Source organism: Schistocerca americana, chromosome 7, assembly GCF_021461395.2.
Source record: "Schistocerca americana isolate TAMUIC-IGC-003095 chromosome 7, iqSchAmer2.1, whole genome shotgun sequence".
NCBI classification, from domain to species: Eukaryota; Metazoa; Arthropoda; class Insecta; order Orthoptera; family Acrididae; genus Schistocerca; species Schistocerca americana.
The window spans coordinates 534,476,907-534,499,830 of NC_060125.1; the positions used below are offsets into that span (position 1 = coordinate 534,476,907).

General features: G+C 40.3%; 1 protein-coding gene across 4 annotated transcripts in view; it reads right to left on the reverse strand.

The window, feature by feature from the left end:
* Nucleotides 1-1,751: 1,751 nt before the first annotated feature.
* The window catches only part of LOC124621858 (eye-specific diacylglycerol kinase), a 637,666-nt gene continuing 616,493 nt past the window's right edge, over nt 1,752-22,924 (reverse strand). For all 4 annotated transcript variants that reach the window (XM_047147315.1, XM_047147314.1, XM_047147313.1 and 1 more), the window contains 2 exons: nt 16,538-16,701; nt 1,752-2,112 (listed from right to left, as the gene is read on the reverse strand). In XM_047147315.1, the coding sequence (XP_047003271.1) occupies nt 2,063-2,112; nt 16,538-16,701 (214 nt within the window). In that variant the 3' untranslated portion in view covers nt 1,752-2,062. The remainder of the gene's footprint in view (nt 2,113-16,537; nt 16,702-22,924) is intronic.

Below are 22,924 nucleotides of genomic sequence, written 5' to 3' on the forward strand. Positions count from 1 at the left end.
CACTCTGAGTTCAAAAAGCGTTTGGTGTCTCATTGCATTATTATACTCTATTTATACGCCTATGTTACAAGAACAGATGTAACAATAAATATTTACATTTCACAAAATTGACTATAAACAGGAATGTGTGATTATTCTCTTCAAAAGAGAAGATTTTAGTTCCTACAAACTATTTCAAATAAAATTAAAGTGAAGCAGTTTACTTACTTCTCAACAAAACATCCTAAATCTCTGGCTTTTAAAGTAGTCTTGAACAATTTAGTAACAACTAACTTTGCCAACAAACTGTACCTTGCAAATTAGTCCATTAATATCAGTTTTTGTCATTAACATCATGTAAGATGATCTGCTTAATATATGGGAACATAAGCTAAAAATATTTTCTGTCATTTGTCAATTTTACTCATCTTAAAAAAGTTACTATGGAACCAGTAGATCTTTCAGATTTTATAGCAAACTGTTACTACAGCTAAAGTGCTCAATAAGCAATCAGATTTAAGTTGAACTGTTCCAGTGCACAATTTCTTACAAAGGAATACTTGAAATACCATGCTTCACTACACCAAAGATTCCTTAGTAATACCATCCCTATACTACATGCATCCCAAACAGTCTACTTCATTTATCATGTCTTTTTTATGCAGTGTGATAACTTTTCAATATACTGATTTACTTCCCGTAATTAATGTACCTGTTATAAAATAACTTTTATAATTTTAGTACAAATATTTACAACTTAATTAATGAACAACATGAGATTTCAACGATATTACTTTCTTCCCAAGAACTGCATATCGCACCAGCTCAAGCATTTCATAATTAATGTACAACTGCAGCAGGTAGTTCCAAGACAACAGAACAGAAAACCACACATATGTACTCAGTAATGTGTTGAGAAACAAGAGAAATATTTTTGCTGATGCCCCAATTTACCAGCAATTCTGTCATTGTTGAGTTATTGCTCGTAATTTCCTATTATTTCAAACAAACGAATAGTATGACTCTCCCTCTCCTTTTAGTCTATATAATGTTTTGGTCACACATTCTTTCTCACGAATCAACAGTTGTAACTTCTAGCATACCTACGATGCATGCACAGTAGTATTGTTTCTTTGCAATTATTATTCCTTCTTTTCATTTTAAGTAGTGCTAAACTTCCCTTATACTTCAATAACTTATTTCTGTTAGTCACTTCTAGCTAATCATGGATCTTCGGTTCGAGTTTTGTGAGTATCAGCAGCCCAATTTCGTATTCCACATAACATAGCCAAACATAATGATATTAGGGACCAATTCCTAAAATGACTAGCTGAACTCATTCCTCTTGTATTTACTACGCACTTTATGAAAAAAAGCACATGTGGCAATCCACAGTGAAATTAAATGAAAGTCACTGTGTTTTGCTTATGGTTCACAACAAAGAATTCAGGATTACTAGCTTATTACTGTACATTTAACCAAACAGAAGAGAAACATTATGAACACACTGGAAAAAAACAGGCTATTTTAATATTATTAACATCTATATGATGGTTAAACTACCAAGTTATTTTACATCACTGTATGTAGTTTCTGTTGACACAATCATCTAATAATCGGTGACAGTGCTGTATGACACATCATCTTCACTGTCTGAACCTGTGTTACACTGGTGATCAGTTTATATGATTTGAAAATATATATGACACAAAACCACTGTACCCACATATTTCTCAAATGTAGTGAAAGAATATTACACAGAGCACTTTTTCCATCTTCATATAATATGAACAATATATGTGTATCTTGGTTTTTTTTTTTCTTTTTTTTCACTTGTATAAAAGTCTGTACAGCGGAAATATCAACTTTTAGTCTATATTTTCTTTAAACTGATTGCAAAATGAAGATCACCAAGCCTTAAAATACAGATTTCTAATTTCCTACTCTTCAGTTCTGCTACACAGTTCTGTTCGAGTTACATAATGATTATTGGTCCAGTGACATTCATTAAATCTTCAAAGCCATAGTAACAATCTTGGTCCATTTGTTTCTTTTGTCTTGAGCAACCAATGTTAGCACAGTCTCAGACAACAGTCTCCACATCTTCAGCAACCAACTGGAAATGTTCCTGGCCTGAAAAACATAGAAAAAAGAAATGATATACATCAGTGTACAAGGTACAAAAGTAAGACTGATACTTCCCCACTTTATCAACTCATCCTTACATTTGGTTCATAGGTTTTACTTCCAACATAACTTGGTCAATTTGTTGCCATCTATTCACTAATTGAATGCCAGTCTACTATAAATTATAAGAGCCTGCACTTTTCATTCTTAAATCGGTTCAACAAGTAAATTTATGGTGGATCACATCATATGATAGCTCATCCAGAAAACAAGTTGCATGGATGAATGCTGCCAATATTGAGGTATAGCAGCCAATGGAGAAGTTTGGCTAGATTGCTTGGAACACACATTTAACAAAGTGATTTATTTTTGAATGCACGAAACATAAAAGCAAGTGATATCCAGCAATATGTCTATGAGGCTTTTGACAAACAAGCAATTAGTAAATAAATGGTTGACATCTGTGTGCAAATGTTCAAAATAAACAACAAAGTTTGCGAACATCAAACGGTATTGAAAAATTCTTGGAAACTGTTAACAAGGTGAGCTAAGGGTATGAACATTTTATCAGAATGAGAGTTGATTGTCCACGACAGTGATGGAGTGAAATCAACTGTCATAAGCTGCCAATTATTGTCGCAAACAGGAAATTTATTTAATGAAGTTATTCAATAATTTGTCTCACAGCATGTAACAATGGAAGGAATATTGGGTTTAACATATCATAAACAGCAAGTCATTAAAGAGGAAGCTTTGAATTGGGAAGGATATTGAAGGTAATCTATATCAGTTTCAAAGTATTTGCCTTGTGCAATTTAAGGAAACATGGAAAAATCTAAATCTGGATGGCCAGACTGAGATTTGAACCAATGTCTTCCTGAATGATTATCTAGTGTTTTACCACAGCATCCACCTTCTTGGTAAACAACAATAGAGGCAACAGTGTAAATAAAGCAGTGTAAGGTACAAATTTGCATGTAAAGCATATTTCATAATGAAATGTTTATCTCTGAACTGTCAGAGCCACAAATAAATCAGAACGCAAATGAAATGTGTGTGATTTTATTGGCTGCACCTCCTCCCCCCTCCTTCCCATTTCCTCTTCACCCACTTTCTTGTGCGCAGGTGAGAGGCAGAGGCAGCAGTAACATCTCATATAAAAAGATGTGTGCTGCAAGCAATGTGAAGCAGCAGTTAGTTCACTAACTGACATGCTGTGGATCACCAGTTCAAATCTGATCCACAGAAAATATTTATTCTTTAGTAGTCATATCTTGCCACACTAGATGCACCAGTTCATGCTCAATTCCTGCAGTTAAACAGCAATGAAGTTAAGCAACCCAAGGCCCAGTTAGAACTTGGTTAGGTGACAGCCTGGGAACACAAGGTGCCTTTGGTTCAAGAACATGCAAGTTACCAAAGTGGCATCCAATTAAAAATGGGCCATTTAGCCATGCGAATTATTGTTTAGTATTTATCTTTTCTAGATGGTTCTCAAAATTTTTTATGTTTGTAATGTTTGCCTATTCTGGAATATTCGATGTTTGTACCAATAGCAGCATTCTCCGTCCAAGAGTTCAGTTCTGCTCTGGCTGTACGGTGGTGTTCGTAATAAATGTGCTTTCAGTAGTAAGTGTTGTACTTAATTAAATGAGCCTGCTTTTGGATCTGGACTTCATTGTGTTTATAAAAAGACACTGGTGAAGATGCCATGGGCTACAAAACATCTATGTCACCATGACTGCAAATAGGCAACATATAAGCTGTCACCTACATCGACTGGAACTGAAATACATGCAGTTCATTGTTCACAAGGTTCAAATGCTTAGGAGACCAATGGATTCCAAAACAGCAGTATTTCAGCTGTTTATCAGGCATCCATCAGTGTTTTCTGGAGATGCAAGGCAGAATCCAATGAAATGGCTGAAAGGAGGTGAGGTGACATGACATGTTTCCCAAAAGTGCATTTTTACCTTAGATGGCACTGCATAGCAATGGTTCAAGAACAAAGACAAAATTAATAGTTGGGACAATTGAAGAGTGAACTGAAGGAAACATTTCACAACAATCAGGAGCAAGTTTGCTTAGCAGAAGAATAATTCAAGAACAGGATCCAATTTCTGTGGAAACAACACAATCTCACATATAAAATGTATTGGCCCTATCCCACATCTTGAATCCAAATATGACAGAAGTTGACAAATTCCCATACTTGATGAAAGGGTTCACAGAGGACATGTACCAAGCTCTTTTGGTACAGGATGTTACAACAGATGAATTTATCAAGCAGTGCCAGTGTATTGAGGAAATGCAATGGAAAAGGATCACACAAAATGATATGGCTGATTCCTGACATGACATGTTTCCCAAAAGTGCATGGCAATTGAGGAAGACTATGATGATTCCCCTCGCTCATACTCAAGGTAGAAAAGAAGACAGTAGTTCATATCAATCACAAATGTCAGATCTATGGGACAAAGCCCATTGCCGTACCCTGAACAAGGTCACTGCCCCCCCCCCCCCCCCCTCCTGTCCCCCTCCCCACGAACAAGTCGTTGCCATTCCATGTCACCATATAGAGGTACCAGCCACTCGCCTAGCTGCTGAATTTAGAGAAACTAAGTGAAGTGGGGCCATCACGGATGAAAATCCTGCCAGTGTGACAATTACCAAGATGTCAGTAAATCTCATTAATGTTGTCGTAGATGGCCAACTTGTCCAGGTGTTAATGGAAATAGGTGTTTCTTATTTGGCAATGTCAAATGATTATGTTCCAGGACAGGAAAATGATTGTTACAAATGGAAAATAGATCCAGCTGACAGGAACATATAATGCTAGAATAATTATCAATGACAGAAAATTGCACTTCAAATTTGTTGCTATGATGGAATGTAGTCACAATGTTATTCTCAGATGAGGCTTCTTGCAGGCATTGCAAACTGTTATTAATGGTGGAAGATCAGAGCTCAAGACTGATGAAGCTATTCCAACAAGCACACATAACAAATATTGCTCTGGACATTTGTCTGGTACTGAGGATGATGTTATCCCATTGTCTCAACAAGATGTATCACAATCATCAATCTAGACACTCAGTGAAACTGTGAAGCTTTTGTCAACTGCAAAATGCTACTCAGGCTCACAAATGAATTCTCCACACCAGCAATGATCTTAAGAACTGTATGTGGTCAAGAAGACCAGTGGATAACTGACTGTCATGAGCAGCCACAGCTCTTCCCTAAAGATCTTTGTGCAGAAACATCCCAACAAGACCAGGAAGGGCAGCTCAGTGCCATTGACAAAAAATTGTGCTCTGCTATGACTACAGAAAATGCAGAGGAGCAAGCTACTATCAGACTGCCAATAGGATCTAGGCTGATCAAGGAACAATGTCGGTGAGTATTAGCTGTTCTGCACCAATTTTCAGATTCTTTCAAATCCAAAGCAGATAAAAGACAGACCAAGAAGACCACGATAAAACACAGTGACAACAATGGGGATCAGCCAACTCTTAGCCAGCACTCATGAAAGATTTCACTGGATGAACAATGCATAACTTGTGAGATAGTACAGATGATGCTGCAAGATGACATCACTGACCCTTCTGTGAGTCATGGCTCCTCTCTTGTGGTCCTTGTGAAGAAGAAGGATGGCACATGGTGTTTTTGTGTTCACTACTTGTGACTGAACAAAATCATGATAAAAAAGGTCTACCTGCCTGTTGCTGCACATTGATGGCACCATAGACTGTTTGAAAAGAGCAAAGTATTTTTGAACTATGGGTACTACTGACAAATTAAGGCTGATGATGTTGGTTGGGAAAAAGACTGTCTTGACAGCTCCAAGAGGCATTTTAGAGTTCAAAGCTATGCTGTTTGGGCTGTGTAATGTTCTAGCCACATTCCACTGCATGATGAATAATACTTTAAAGGGGTGATTCGTATTTGCTGTCTGGATGACGATAAGCCTACTCCTGAATCTAAAAAGTGCCTCATCATCACCCAAGAAATAAATCTTGGGGGACCTAGTTAATGGTGACAGAGTCTGTCCTGATCCAGAAAAAATAAAAATAGCCACAGATTTTCAGACTACTCGACACATTTGAGATGTGAGAAGTCTTCTCACAATGTGCTCGTACTGCTGCCAATTTTTAAACAACTACCCTCCAAGAGCTATGGCAGAGAGACTCCAAATCTTCCTGTAATGAGATGCGAGAAAGGTCTTTCCTTGTCCTTAAGGTGTTACTAACATCATCTCCAGTCCTAGCACTGTGTGGCGGGAATGAGTACACAAAACTTCATACCAACACTAGCAGTCACAGGATAGATGTAGTTGTAACACAAATTCAAGAAGGCGCTAAAAAGGTGTTAGCATTTGCTTTCTGAGTGCTCTCTGAGATGAACTGCTCTACAACTGAGAAAGAGTACTTTGACATTGTTTGTGGCATCAACTAGTTCTGACCACATTTATTTGTCTAATCAATCACCACTGTGATTGACCATCATTCACTATTCTGGCTGTCTAGTCTGAAGGCTCTGTTGGGTCAACTGGCAAAATGGGCACTTCAGGAGTACTACATCGCAGTGGTATACAAAAGCAGTTGCAAACATGAGGGCACTGACAGCCTTAAGAAATCCTTTGGTGGAACACAGCAGTATGAATGAAATAACATTACTCACAATACTTTAAGCAAAATCAAACAATGGAAAATCCAGGATGGAATAATGACAGTATTACGAAAAGGATAGATTACTACTCAACATATAGTGGAGATGGTGAGTTGCAGCTAGGCACAACAAAAAGACTTTGAAACAAGTAAGCTTTCAGCCAGAAAGGCCTTCTTCAGAATTAGACGACATACCTGCACACAGTTAAGCAAACACAGCACACACACACACATGATATAGTCTCTGGTTGCTGAGGCCAGCATCTCCGCTACATTGTGAGTAGTAATTTATCCTTTTCATAATACTGTCATACAAGCCTTTCAGGTGGAGAAACTGAACCATAGAAAATCCTTATTAATAAACAGAACATTGTGTAAGAGGCACTATTTCCAACAGGTCGATATGGGTGCTTGTCATTGCAGCTCATTTACATTCCACTACCCTAAAGCATTTCCATGAAGTGACAACATCTTAGTCACCTGAGATTTGTGAAGACTTCACCAGGTCTCTACCAATGCATTATAGATCCTATGTGAGCCACTTAAGGAATGCCATGACGCAAACACGTCACAATTACCGCCGGGGCATCTCATACTAATTCTGTCTGAGAATGCACCAATCTGCTGGATTGGAATCTAGCACCTGGGGAGATTCCCAGTGTTGTCAAATGGGAATTAATAGACAACAGCCTACACTGGCTACCTCTCCTGTTACCTTGTCACCAAAGTTGCACCGACTTACAAAGTTTCTCATATTTTTTGCAGTGTTTCTTGTAACAGTTTTGCAGCAGAAAAAAGTAGCTGGAAAGTTAAGGATGTTCACAGTTCTTGGAAGATCATTATTTCATTAATGGAACATAGGTAAACAAAAAAGAATTCAAAAGAACAGGCAACAAATCACTTCCCAATGAAAGGCGAGTGGAACACAGACACACTTAAAAGATCACTAATTGCACTGGCTTTTTTCCTAAGCTTTTAAGTGTGTCAGTATGTAACCTATCATTCATCAGCATATGAGTGTTTGTCTGAACTCATTCTTAATTTTCTGTTTATAGCTCCATCCTACTGGGTGCCACAGTTAAAAGTAGCCCACCTGCCCTTTGCCCAAATGTAATATTTCGACTCCTGAAATAGAGTAAATAGCTACAATAGTGGACAGTTTTATGTAACATTCGATTGTTAGCATTCTTCTGTCAGCATTTCAGTTTACTTCATTATCAGTGAAGTTAGACATTTCTTTAGATCTACATCTACAGCTGTACTCTTCAAAACAACCATGAGCTGCATGGCAGAGGGTACGTCCCACTGTACCAGTAATTAGGGTTTCTTCTTATCCCATTAATGTATGGAGCACAGAAAGAATGACCGACTGAATACCTCTGTGCATGCAGCAATTATTCTAATCTCATCCTCAGGATCCCTATGTGAATGATACCTATAGGGTTGTAATACATTTCTTGATAATCATTTAAAGCCGTTTAACAAAGTTGTTAATACATTCTCTCTGGATAATTAACATCTATCTTCAAGAGTCTTCCAGTTCAGATAATTCAGTATCTCTGTGACACCCTCCCGAGAAGTGAACAAACCTGTGACCATTCATGCTGCCCTTCTCTGTATATGTTCAATATCCTTTGTTAGTCCTATCTGGTATGGGTCCCACACAATTTAGCAATGTTCTCGAGCCCGTTGCACGAGTGATTTGTATGCAATCTCCCTTGCAGACTGATTGCACTTCTCCAGTATTCTGCCAATAAACCAAAGTCTACCACCTGCTTTACCCATGACTGATGATGATGATGATGATGATGATGATGATGATGATGATGATGATGGTGATGGTGATGATGATGATTTGTTGGGCACTCAAATGCTTGGTCATCAACACCCATACAGAGTCCCAATTGATGATGAAGATGATGATGATGATGACACCTCAAACACCCAGTCCCCGAGTAGAGAAAATCCCCAACCTGGCCAGTAATCAAACCTGGGACCCCGTGATCCAGAGGCTGCAACGCTAGCCACTAGACCACGACCTGTGGACCTACAACTGAACCTATGTTTCCAGAATGAGATTTTCACTCTGCAGCGGAGTGTGTGCTGATATGAAACTTTCTGGCAGATTAAAACTGTGTGTCGGACCAAGACTCGAACTCGGGACCTTTGCCTTTCGCGGGCAGGTGCTCTACCAACTGAGCTACCCAAGCACAACTCATGCCCTGTCCTCACAGCTTCACTTCCACCAGTACCTCCCCTCCTACCTTCCAGACTTTACAGAAGCTCTCCTGCGGAACTTGCAGAACTTTGAACCTATGTTGTTGTTCCATTTCATATCCCTACAAAGTATAAGAGTTGGCCGATTCCAACAGTGACTCATTGATATTATAGTCATAGGACACTATAGTTTTTTTTTCTTCTTTATTTTGTGAGGTGTACAATTTTACATTTCCGAACATTTAAAGCAAGTTGTCAATCTGTGCACCACTTTGAAACATTATCAAGATCTGACTGAATATTTATGCAGCTTATTGCAGTTATCACTTCACTATAAATGACTAGATCATCTGGAAAAGCCCTAATTTTATTGTTTCTATTGCCTGTAAGATCATTAATATACAACATGAACAGAAATGCTCCCAACACACTTCCCTGGAGAACACCCAAAGTTACTTTCTAATGATGATTCTCCATCCAAGCTAACATGCTATGTCCTCCCTACCAAAAAGGCCTCAATCCAGTCACAAATTTCACTTGATACCCCCATATGATCATACTTTTGACAATAAGCATAGTTGTGGTACTGAGTCAAATGCTTTCTGGAAATTAAGATGTACTGCATCTACCTGGTTGCCTTGATCCAAAGCTTTCCGTATGTCATGTGATAAAAGTGCGAGTTGGATTTCACGTGATCGATGTTTTCGAAATCCATGCTGGTTGGCACAGAGGTAGTCATTCCGTTCAAGATCCCTCATCATGTTTGAGCTCAGAATATGTTCCAAGATTCTACAACAAATCAATGTCAAGGATATTGGATGGTAGTTTTGCGGATCACTTCTACTAACCCGGTTGTAGACACTTGTGACCTGCGCCTTTAAGCAAGAACTAGGCACGATTTTTTGTTTGAGAGATCTCCAATAGATTATAGTTATAAGAGGGGCTAACTCAGCCAAAAATTCAGTACAGACACTGACAGGGATTCCATCAGGGCCTGGACCATTGTTCAATTTTAATGATTTCAGCTATTTCTTAACACCACTGCCATTAATTTTTTTTTTTCATTCATCTTTTCAGTGGTACAAGGATTAAATTGGGGCAATTCTCCTGGGTTTTCCTTTGTAAAGGAACATTTCAAAATTAAGTTAAACTTCACAGCTTTTGATTTACTACCCTCAATTTCAGTTCCTGCCTCATTTGCTAGGGACTAGACACTACATTTGGTGCCACTAACAGCCTTCACACATGAACAGGATTTCTTTGGGTTCCGTGAAAGATCGCTTGACAATATTCTGCTACAGCAGTCACTGAACACATCACGTACTGCTCTCTTGACAGCTAAACACGTTTCATTCAGCATCTCTCTATCTATAGCCCTATGCTTTGTTTCACACCTATTATGCAGTAATATCGGTTTCTTTAGAAGTTTCTTTACAGTGACTGTATACCATGGAGGTTCCCTCCCATTATGAACTGTTCTACTGGGTACATATCTGTCCATTGCATGGCCAACTATTCACATAAACTTGAGTTCCAATACATGCTCCTGCCCTGTGCTAAAAGTTTCAAGTTCCTCACTGAGATACGACACTACAGATCTTTTATATACTTTACTGAAAATATATATATATAAAAAACAAAGATGCTGTGACTTACCAAATGAGAAAGTGCTGGTAGATAGACACAATAAAAAACACACAAATTTCAAGCTTTCACAACCCAAGGTTGCTTCATCAGGAAAGAGGGAAGGAGAGGGAAAGACGAAAGGATGTGGGTTTTAAGGGAGAGCGTAAGGAGTCATTCCAATCCCGGGAGCGGAAAGACTCACCTTAGGGGGGAAAAACGACGGGTATACACTCGCGCCCCCCCCCCCACACACACACATATCCATCCACACATATACAGACACAAGCAGACATATTTAAAGACAAAGAGTTTGGGCAGAGATGTCAGTCAAGGCGGAAGTGCAGAGGCAAAGATGTTGTTGAATGACAGGTGAGGTATGAGTGGCGGCAACTTGAAATTAGCGGAGATTGAGGCCTGGTGGATAACGGGAAGAGAGGATATATTGAAGGGCAAGTTCCCATCTCCGGAGTTTGGATAGGTTGGTGTTACGGGGAAGTATCCAGATAACCCGGACGGTGTAACACTGTGCCAAGATGTGCTGGCCGTGCACCAAGGCATGTTTAGCCACAGGGTGATCCTCATTACCAACAAACACTGTCTGCCTGTGTCCATTCATGCGAATGGACAGTTTGTTGCTGGTCATTCCCACATACAATGCGTCACAGTGTAGGCAGGTCAGTTGGTAAATCACGTGGGTGCTTTCACACGTGGTTCTGCCTTTGATCGTGTACACCTTCCGGGTTACAGGACTGGAGTAGGTGGTGGTGGGAGGGTGCATGGGACAGGTTTTACACCGGGGGCGGTTACAAAGGTAGGAGCCAGAGGATAGGGAAGATGGTTTGGAGATTTCATAGGGATGAACCAAGAGGTTACAAAGGTTAGGTGGACGGCGGAAAGACACTCTTGGTGGAGTGGGGAGCATTTCATGAAGGATGGATCTCATTTCAGGGCAGGATTTGAGGAAGTCGTATCCCTGATGGAGAGCCACATTCAGAATCTGATCCAGTCCCAGAAAGTGTCCTGTCACAAGTGGGGCACTTTTGTGGTTCTTCTGTGGGAGGTTCTGGGTTTGAGGGGATGAGGAAGTGGCTCTGGTTATTTGCTTCTGTACCAGGTCGGGAGGGTAGTTGCGGGATGCGAAAGCTGTTATCAGGTTGTTGGTGTAATGGTTCAGGGATTCCGGACTGGAGCAGATGCGTTTGCCACGACGACCTAGGCTGTAGGGAAGGGACCGTTTGATATGAAATGGGTGGCAGCTGTCATAAGGGAGGTACTGTTGCTTGTTGGTGGGTTTGATGTGGACGGACGTGTGAAGCTGGCCATTGGACAGGTGGAGGTCAACGTCAAGGAAAGTGGCATGGGATTTGCAGTAGGACCAAGTGAATCTGATGGAACCAAAGGAGTTGAGGTTGGAGAGGAAATTCTGGAGTTGTTCTTCACTGTGAGTCCAGATCATGAAGATGTCATCAATAAATCTGTACCAAACTTTGGGTTGGCAGGCCTGGGTAACCAACAAGGCTTCCTCAAAGCGACCCATGAATAGGTTGGCGTACGAGGGAGCCATCCTGGTACCCATGGCTGTTCCCTTTAATTGTTGGTATGTCTGGCCTTCAAAAGTGAAGAAGTTGTGGGGTCACGATGAAGCTGGCTAAGGTAATGAGGAAAGAGGTTTTAGGTAGGGTGGCAGGTGATCGGCGTGAAAGGAAGTGCTCCATCGCAGCGAGGCCCTGGACGTGCGGAATATTTGTGTATAAGGAAGTGGCATCAATGGTTACAAGGATGGTTTCTGGGGGTAACAGATTAAGTAAGGATCCAGGCGTTTGAGAAAGTGGTTGGTGTCTTTGATGAAGGATGGGAGACTGCATGTAATGGGTTGAAGGTGTTGATCTACGTAGGCAGAGATACATTCTGTGGGGGCTTGGTAACCAGCTACAATGGGGCGGCCGGGATGATTGGGTTTGTGAATTTTAGGAAGAAGGTAGAAGGTAGGGGTGCGGGGTGTCGGTGATGTCAGGAGGTTGATGGAGTCAGGTGAAAGGTTTTGTAGGGGGCCTAAGGTTCTGAGGATTCCCTGAAGCTCCGCCTGGACATCAGGAATGGGATTACCTTGGCAACCTTTGTATGTGGTGTTGTCTGAAACCTGACACAGTCCCTCAGCCACATACTCCACGATCAAGTACCACGGTAGTGTAACCCTTGTCCACCGGAGGAATGACGATGGATCGGTCAGCCTTCATATCACGGATACCCTGGGCTTCAGCAGTGGTGATGTTGGGAGTAGGATTAAGGTTTTTTAAGAAGGATTGAGAGGCAAGGCTGGAAGTCAAGAAATTCCTGGAAGGTTTGGAGAGGGTAATTTTGAGGAAGAGGAGGTGGGTCCCACTGTGACGGAGGACGGAACTGTTCCAGGCAGGGTTCAATTTGGATAGTGTCTTGGGGAGTTGGATCATTAGGAGTAGGATCAGGGTTCTTTTTCTTCCTGGCAAAGTGATATTTCCAGCAGAGAGTACGAGTGTAGGACAGTAAATCTTTGATGAGGGCTGTTTGGTTGAATCTGGAAGTAGGGCTGAAGGTGAGGCCTTTGGATAGGTTTCGGATTGGGAGAGAGGTTTGGAGGAAAGGTTAACTACTGAATTGGGGTGTTGTGGTTCCGGATTGTGTTGATTAGAATTTTGAGGTTTTGGGGGGAGTGGAGCTGGAAGTGGGAGATTGAGTAGGTGGGAGAGACTGGGTCTGTTTGCAATGAGAGGAGGTTGAGGTTTGCTGGAAAGGTTGTGGAGGGTGAGTGAATTGCCTTTCCAGAGTTGGGAAACCAGGAGATTGGATAGTCTTTTGAGGTGGAGGGTGGCATGCTGTTCTAATTTGCGGTTGGCCTGTAGGAGGATGCTCTGAACAGCCGGTGTGGATGTGGGAGAGGAAAGATTGAGGACTTTTGTTAAGGATAGGAGTTGACGGGTGTGTTCATTGGCTGAGTTGATGTGTAGGTGAAGGATTAGGCGGGTGAGGGCTATGGATTGTTCAGTTTTGAACTGGTATAGGGACTGATGGAAAGACGGGTTACAGCCAGAGATGGGAACTTTAAGTGTGAGGCCTTTGGGGGTAATGCCAAATGTCAGACAAGCCTGAGTAAATAAAATATGGGAGCGTAATCTGGCTAGGGCGAAGGCATGTTTGCGGAAGGAATGTAAATAAAACTTAATGGGGTCGTCGTGGGGATGTTGTGAGGGTGACATGGTATTAGAATGTGGAAAGTGTAACATGAGGCTCAAATGAAAATAAAAATAAAAATATATGGGGAGAGGTAAAGGTGAACTAGAAAGCAACTGGAGATCTGGTAATTTCTACTTGTTTTAGTTGTCCTTTGTACTTTGGTAATCATTGTTGCCACAACTGTGTCATGGTCACTGACACAACTTTCAATTTCGAACACCAAAGAGGTCAGGTCTATTTGTTGCCATTAGCCCCAATATAATTCCATCATGAGTGGGTTTCCTAACTATCTATTCTAGGTAGTTTTCTGAGAAGGCATTTAGTAAAGTTTCACAGGATGTCTTACCATGCTCACTACTAGAAAAACTGTAATTTTCCCATTTAATTGTTGGATGATTTAAGTGTCCACCAATGATTACAATACAATTGGTAATTTGCATACAAGTGAACTCAGGTTTTCTTTAAAGTTTTTGGTTACATCAGGAGATGTCTTGTGGACATAGAAGGATCCAATTCTCATGCCCACCACTGATACTGAGTCTTGCCCAAACAATGTCAATGCAGCTTCAGTTTCTATCTCGGTGCATTCGAGTTATTTGTCTACTGCGACAAATACACCAGCCCCATTTTCCTCTTGCCTATTCTTTCATTATACACTTAAATTATCCCCAAAAATTTCACTGCTATCAATTTCAGTTTTCAACCATCTTTCTGTACCTAGTACTATGTGAGCTGCTCTGCTTGTTGTGAGCACTTCAAACTCTGGTACTTTGTTGCGAATGCTTCGGCAGTTTACCATTAGGATTTTAATACTCTCACCTGTGGGAGACAAAACATGGTTCAAGTGATTCTAAGCACTATGGGACTGAACATCTGAGGTCATCAGTCCCCTAGACTTAGAACTACTTACACCTAACTAACCTAAGGACATCTCACACATCCATGTCCGAGGCACGATTCGAACCTGTGACTGTAGCAGCAGCGCGGTTCCAACCTGAAGCGCCTAGAGCCGCTCGGCCACAGGGGCCGGCTGTGGAAGAGACATCTTTTGATCTTACACTGATACTTCTGGTTTTCCTATCATTATCTGGATTGAATGGAGAGTTGCCTAATCTAAAAACACCTTGTGTGCACCCCACACACAGTCAGCTACCTGAGTAACAGCCTCTGATGTGTAGTGCACACCTGACCTATTTAGGGGAACCCTTCAGTTGTCAACCCTGTGGCGCAAGTGCAGGAAGTCGCAGCCTAGCTCGTCATCGAACCTTCACGGTCTCTGGTTCAGTCCTTCCACCTGACCGAGAACCAAATGGCCACAATCAGTTCTGGGGACAATGCTACAAATTGTGATCTTCGTCGAAACTCCACACACAAGGCTGGATGTCTCAACCTCTCTGCCCAGAATGCCTCGGAGCCCAGACAACAGGCATGATTTGTTCTCTTTGTAGTCTGCAAAATTAATTTCTTGATAGACCAAAGAATTGAAACTGTGGAAGCATACATGAAAAAAGGTTCGATTAAGGAAACTCTTGAAATTTTCAGGGTCAAGTATCCAGCAAAGAGAGAAATACAGAGTCTGTATAAAAACCGGTGCACCTATGGATCTGCGTAAAATGTAAACTGACAAGGAATTCCTTCAGTTTGCACACCAGAAGTTATTGCAGACATTCGCCAGAGAATTATTCAGAGTGCAGAGAAGTCTACACATACATGTTGGCCCCAACAGGCGCATGTAAGTAGGAGTAGTTGTCAGCGGATATTGAAAAGTCTTGATTTGAAACCATGTCATGTGACAGTTGTGCAGCAATTACAGGAGGATGACAGTCAGCAACATGCAGATTACTGCATGTGGCTTTTGTTAGACACTTTCCATTACACCATGAGTGATGAAGCATGGTTTCATATTTTTCAGTTACCGTGAATTCACAGAAAATGAAGTAGTGGGCACAGAGAAGCCAACACTGTGTTTCAGAAAGCACAACATGATGAAAAAAATTGGCATTTTGCTGCAGTGCAACAAAAATGTGCGTCACTGGACCGATATTTTTTGACAGTTGCCTCAATATAGTCGCATATATGGAAATTTCTGACACATTTTGTGCTCAACTCGCTGAATATGAAACACAATACTGCTTCTTCCAGCAAGAAAGTGGAACATGTCACAAGTCTAAGGTATACCTGGGATAAGTCCACAATGTCTTCACCAAGGAATGAACTGTCTGCAAACATTTATGGCCACCACATTTACCGAATCTAACAACAAGTGATTTTTTTCTGCAGTGACACTCGAAAGGCAAGATCTATGAAATAACTTCACACACAACACAGGAACCAAAAGACATCAGCCATGAAGTTGCCAATATCAATATCCAAACTTTATGCTGGATGGATCTGAATATGCTTGGACGACACAGCGGTGTATCGATGTTGCAGGTGGGCACTTTTAACATCTTCTGTAAAGTTATTTTTCACTTTAAGTCCATTTCAGCTCTTCATTTCTGTAATGTCACTGCATTTCCTTTATACTTACATGGGCTACTTTTATCCACACCACCATCATAATGGTTTTCAGCAGAAACAGAATATAAGTTTATCGAAGAATAAACTCCAATTTCTCTAGGAAAGTAGTAGTGCGTTACCCCGCATTTGCACCTTATGGTTACAACCACTGTTTTTATATGAAAACATGCAATTGGAGGAATGGTACCCACTCTCCAGATAGGCAGCCAGCTCGTGGTCCTCAGCCTGCTGTGCTAGCATCTTCGGTGTGTTGCCGTGGCGATCCTGGATGGTGAGGGAGGCCCCCCCAGCTACCAGCATGCAGCATATGCTGCGGCGTTTGTGTGCAGCTGCTTTGTGCAATGCTGTTTGTCCCCTGCAATAAAATAAGCCATGTTCAGCAGAAATCATACTGAGCACCAGAAACTGTAAGTAACGCACTTAAAAAAAAAAAAGAAAAATCATTTTGTCATGTGCAGATGACAAGCTGAGTAAAGTATATTTCATTTGACATTGTCGATGTAGTCTTCAGTCTGAAGACTGGTTCATCCAGTGTTTCCATCTCTGCAGAACTACTGCAACCTACATCCGTTAAAACTTGCGTAAGTATTCCAGCCTTCATCTACTTATTTACCCCTACATTTCCCTCCATAACCAAACTGTTGATTTCTTCACAGCTCAGGACATGTCCTATCAGCCGGTATCTTCTTTTAGTCAGGATGTGCCATAAATATCTTTTTCCCAAATTGATTCTGTGTGTCGTCTTCATTAGTTACTTGATCTAACCTTCAGCATTGTTCTGTAGCAATTCATTTAAAAAGCTTCAACTCTTTTCTTTTTGAACTGTTTATCATTCACATTGTGCTTCTGTACACTATTCTGGTGTAACCACAAATGTCAGAAAGGAGATGTGAAACGAAAGACCAGACCAGGCTGTGAAGAATCGGTGGCCAATGGTGCACAGAATCGAACCACACTGTGCCACGTCATGCGCGCCCCCACAGCATATAAATACAGCTCCTACTAGCCTCGGCCGCACATGATCGGCCCGAATCTGCAACGTGATTAGTGCTACGCTGTCAGATCAAGTGTTTCCTTGGACTCTGTGTATAGCAAGAACTGTCCTCATAACATGTAAGCTTTCACAGTCGGCGTCTTCATTAATTAAAACTTCCAGGCTGAATTGCCATGGTCCATATATAAAACTTCTTCTCCTGCCTGATGTTTTGTTGCCTACTGCGGGCAACAATTTCTGAGGTGAGTCGGCGACTGGCTGCTAGGCGCTTGTGATCGTGCTTGTATAGAGCGCTTAGATGGTGCTACCACTCGTCACGTGCTTTTGACTTTAAAACTAGCTCTGGCTAGTGCCATCTCTCTCGATTACAGGTAATCGATTGTCACTTCGTTGGTACAAAGTCGACCGCCTTATCTTGTCTAGTTTTGATTAAGGGATTAAAACTAGACAAGATATGGCGGTCAACTTTGTACCAACAAAGTGACAATCGATTACCTGTAATCGAGAGAGATGGCACCATCCAGAGAGAGATGGCACTATCCAGAGAGAGTTTTAAAGTCGAAAGCACGTGACGAGTGGTGGTGCCATCTAAGCGCTCTATATAAGCGGGACCACCAGCGCCTAGCAGCCAGTCGCCCACTCACCTCAGAAGATGTTGCCCGTAGTAGGCAACGAAATGTCAGGAAGGAGAAGAAGTTTTATATATGGACCACAGCAATTCAGCCCGGAAGTTTTAATTAATGAAGAACTGTTCTGTTTTCACATTGACTCTTGCTAGTGACACTTGCCGTAGTAAAGTTAAGTATTGTTAATTTACTTTTCTGGAAATAAAACTTCTAATGTTATTTGTTGGAAATTATTGTATAGCATTCCAAGAATGCTGCATCCCATAAGAACCCTATTAGTGATGAGTGGGCGAGACCCCACAACTGGGGGAGCCCATTCTCGTTGCCAGTTGTGGGGTCTTGCCCAATCGTCACTTATAGGGTGCCTACAGGATGCAGCATTCTCGGAACGCTATACAACAAACACAGTTACATTCCAAACAAATACCTTCAGAAAGCTTTTCTAATACATGAAATTATATTCAAAGTTACCAACATCTATTTTTCAGAAATCTTTTTCCTGTTATTGCCTCGTACTTTGCTGTAAGAATGGCAAAACCCTTTGCTGTAAGAATAGCTAAACTCATCTATTACTGTTAGTGCCTCATTTCCTACTTTAATTCCATCAGCATTGCCCGATTTAATTTGACTACATCCCTTTAGCCTTGTTCCACTTTTTTATGTACATCTAAAAACTCCACTCAACACACTATGCATTCTGTTCAGCTACTCTTCCAAGTCCTTTACTCTCTCGATGGAATTATAATGACACTGTCAAACCTCAAAGTTTTTATTCTTCTCCCCGAGGTTTAATTCCCTTCTCAGATTTTTCCTTGGATTCCTTCACTGCTTGCTCAATGTATAGGTTGAATAACATCACACATAGGCTACAACCTTGTCTCACTTCCATATCAACCACTACCTCCTTTTCATGTTATTTGACTCACATAACTGCACTCTGGTTTCTGTACAAGATGTGCATGGGCTTTCACTTCCTGTCATCTTCAACATTTTGGAGAGTGTATTCCGATCAACATTTGCCAAAAACTCTCTTTAAATATACAAATGCTGTAAACATAGGTTTGCCTTTCTTTGACCTACCTTCTAACTTAAGTCACAGAGCCAGTATCACCTCATCTTCCTACATTCCTCCAGCACCCAAACTCATCTTCCCTGAAGTCCACTTCTACCAGTTTTTCCATTATTCTGCAAATAAGATGCATCAGTATTGGCAACAATGACTTATTACACTGATGGTTCACTAATATTCACATCTGTTAGAACTTGTCACTCTGGAAGTGGAATTATTACATTCTTCTTGAAGTCTGAAGATACTCTGTCCATCTTTTGTATCTTGCACAGAAGGTGGATGAGGTTTCTTATCGTTAACTCTCTCAAGGTTCTCAACAGAGCTGAAGAAATGTCATCTGCTTTGACATTACCAGCACAAAAGAAGGCTAGTTTTATGTAAGGTGAATATAATTGTATAATTATTTTGAATTCTAAAATTGCCTTGTAGCATAAATAATAAATTTATGTCATATGCAGCATACTGTTTACTTACATATGTATGCCCTATATTAAAATGCTATAGCATCAATTTATCACTCCTGTCTATATAATAACAGCTTCCAGTTGAATTCGTGTATACGCCACAAAATGTCATCGTGCCTCAAAAACTTTTAAGGTTAAAAAAAAAAAAAAAACACTGATGATAGGACATAAATTGCTAACATGTTTGTGTATAAGAAAATCTAAAGTAATTGTTACCTGAATAAAGTGAAAAATTCTGTCCAACTGAATTGCCAATATTGGTGACTTATTAAAATACAACTATTAATTTCTACATTAGTATCTCAGAAGCAAAGATAGTGAATTCTGTGGTCACATTACATAATTTCAGATTTATAAACAATGCACACCTTATGGATAAGTAGTATCTAATGAAAGTTAAACATCTTATTCAACTTAAGAGGCCAACTGACTCTTGTGATACATTACATTACAAAGCAAACACGTTTGGCCACCAGGTGGCTGAAGTGGACAGAGTATATAGAGTCGTCGTTGTAGTGGTCTTCAGTTCAGAGACTGGTTTGATGCAGCTCTCCATGCTACTCTGTCCTGTGCAAGCTGCTTCATCTCCCAGTCCCTACTGCAACCTACATCCTTCTGAATCTGTTTGGTGTATTAATCTCTTGGTCTCCCTCTACGATTTTTACCCTCCACCCTGCCCTCCAATACTAAATTGGTGATCCCTTGATGCCTCAGAATACACCTACCAACTGATCCCTTCTTATAGTCAAGTTGTGCCACAAATTTCTCTTCTCACCAGTTCTATTCAATACTTCCTCATTAGTTAAGTGATCTACCCATCTAATCTTCAGCATTCTTCTGTAGCACCACATTTCGAAAGCTTCTATTCTCTTCTTGTCCATACTATTTACCGTCCATGTTTCACTTCCATACATGGCTACACTCCATACAAATACTTTCGGAAACAACTTCCTGACACTTAAATCTATACTCGATGTTAACATATTTCTCTTCTTCACAAACGCTTTCCTTGCCATTGCCAGTCTACATTTTATATCCTCTCTACTTCAACCATCATCAGTTATTTTGCTCCCCAAGTACCAAAATTCATTTACTACTTTAAGCGTCTCATTCCTAATCTAATTCCCTCAGCATCACCCGGATTCATTCGACTACATTCCATTATCCTCATTTTGCTTTTGTTGATTTTCATCTTATATCCTCCTTTCAAGACATTGTCCATTCCATTCAGCTGCTCTTCCAAGTCCTTTGCTGTCTCTGACAGAATTACAATGTCATTGGCGAACCTCAAAGAGTATGATCTCTCCTATCATTTTAATGTGGAACTACACTGTGAAAAGGATAGTTGCTGCTCACTGTGTTGCAGAGATGCTAAGTCACAGACAGGCACAATAAAAAGACTGTCAGAAAGTGAGCTTTTGGCCAACAAGGTCTTTTTCTAATCCAGTACAATACTCAGTGTCCATCCTTATTTCTTTTCTTTCCTGTGTTGACAAAGGCCTTGTTGACTGAAAGCTCACTTTCTGACAGTCTTTTTGTTGTGCCTATCTGCAACTCAGCATCTCCACTATATTATAAGTAGCAACTATCCTTTTCACAATACGGTAACACTCTACCCTCAATTTTCCATTGTTTAATATGCAACTATTATTCTCCTCCATAAATATTTTAATTGCAGCCTAAACATATTACATGAAAATAAACATTATTATTTACAGTGTACGTTGTTGTTCATCCAAACTCGTGTAGCATGAATCATTTGCAATATATTTTAAAAATACCAAAAACTGCAATTGATACATATGCAGAAAAAAACATATGACTGGATTATTAACATGTTGTTTAACGATAGAATAAACCAAAGCTAATGGTGCTACATATATAGGGAAGAATAGAACTTTATTTTGAGGCTCAGAGAGGATGAAACCCTTTATACAATATCCTAGATAGAGGGCCATATATAAAATACAGTAATGACAGTGATGACAGCAAACAATATTGACAATGAAAACACACAATGTGATACAGCTGTAGATATTATCCAAAGCCTACCATATTTGTACGAAATTTATTTATAGCAAATGTGACATTCTTCTCTGACAGACATATGCCCATACATTTGCCAAGGCAAAGACAAAAACATAGACTGTAGTGTGCGATGCCTATTTGAGGTGCATAATTACAGGAATGGCAATCCACAAAAAGTACTGTGTCGCACGCACATCAGTCATATTGTTTTTATGCAAATAAAATAATTCCTGAAGAAAGCACTGCTGAATAAAAAAATAATTACAGCAAGATAACCAAAAGCTTCATTGGTTGTCACATTAAGTGTGGCTAAATATTGAAATTACATAAGAGGAAGCAGTTCTAAAGCACTAAAAGGCACACTTGAAATACAGTTGTCTATGCCAAAGTTCTGGAAACTCCATTTAATCAGTCACCCAAAAAATCATTCGAAAACAAAACATCCACACCTGCACATCAAGAAAAATGATTTGTACTGTAAATAGAAACATACTTAAAACTGTATAAAATGCCATGACTGTTGTCAAACAATAAAAACAAAATGACACCTGCTGCGCCATTAAATTGACAGCCCAATACATCTTCCGTATGAAACATTCAAAATCACATATAATGAAAACACATCAAGAATGACGACACAGAGTAGTGGCTTTAAGAACAGTGCGAGTCAAAAAGTACTTCATAATTTTGGAATGGTACAGAAATTTACAGAGATAACTTACAGAATCACTAGCTATATCATTTTGTAGCAAACAACCTCAAGTTTCACACAAAAGTGTCAAGTATAATTTTGATTTGATGAAACTGCTATCTGTGATGCAGTGAATGTCCCAATGGTAGTCAGTTTCTTCCCACACTCGTTGCAGCAAATTGGGCGTAACTGCACAACGGCATAGTACATTTGATTTTTCAGGTCGGCTAAACTGTTTAGTAGGGGAGGAACATACACACCATCTTCAATGAGACTGCAGAGAAAGAAATCCAGTGGTATCTAGCCTGGGGAGTGAGGTGGCCATGCAACTGGCCCTTCACAGACAACCTACCGACTCGGCAAGCAATTATCGAGGAAACCTTGAACTTGTGCCTAGAGTAAATTGCAGGTCTGCTTGGATGTCCTTTACAGTGTTCGGTGTGAAATTTAAGCTGAACAGTTGTTGCAGAATTCATTTCATGAAACCAAAACAGACAGTAAGCTCACTCCGCATTAGTGACAGTAGCCATTTTAACTGTGCACTACACTCGCACTCCTGGTGGTGGAATGAGGTATCGATGCACTAAGTGAATCCAACTTGAGTTGTTTGCTACAAAATGACATATCTACCAATTCTGTCATTTATCTCAAAATATTTCTATATCATTCAAAGAATTAAAGGTGATGTCCTTATTGTTAACACAAT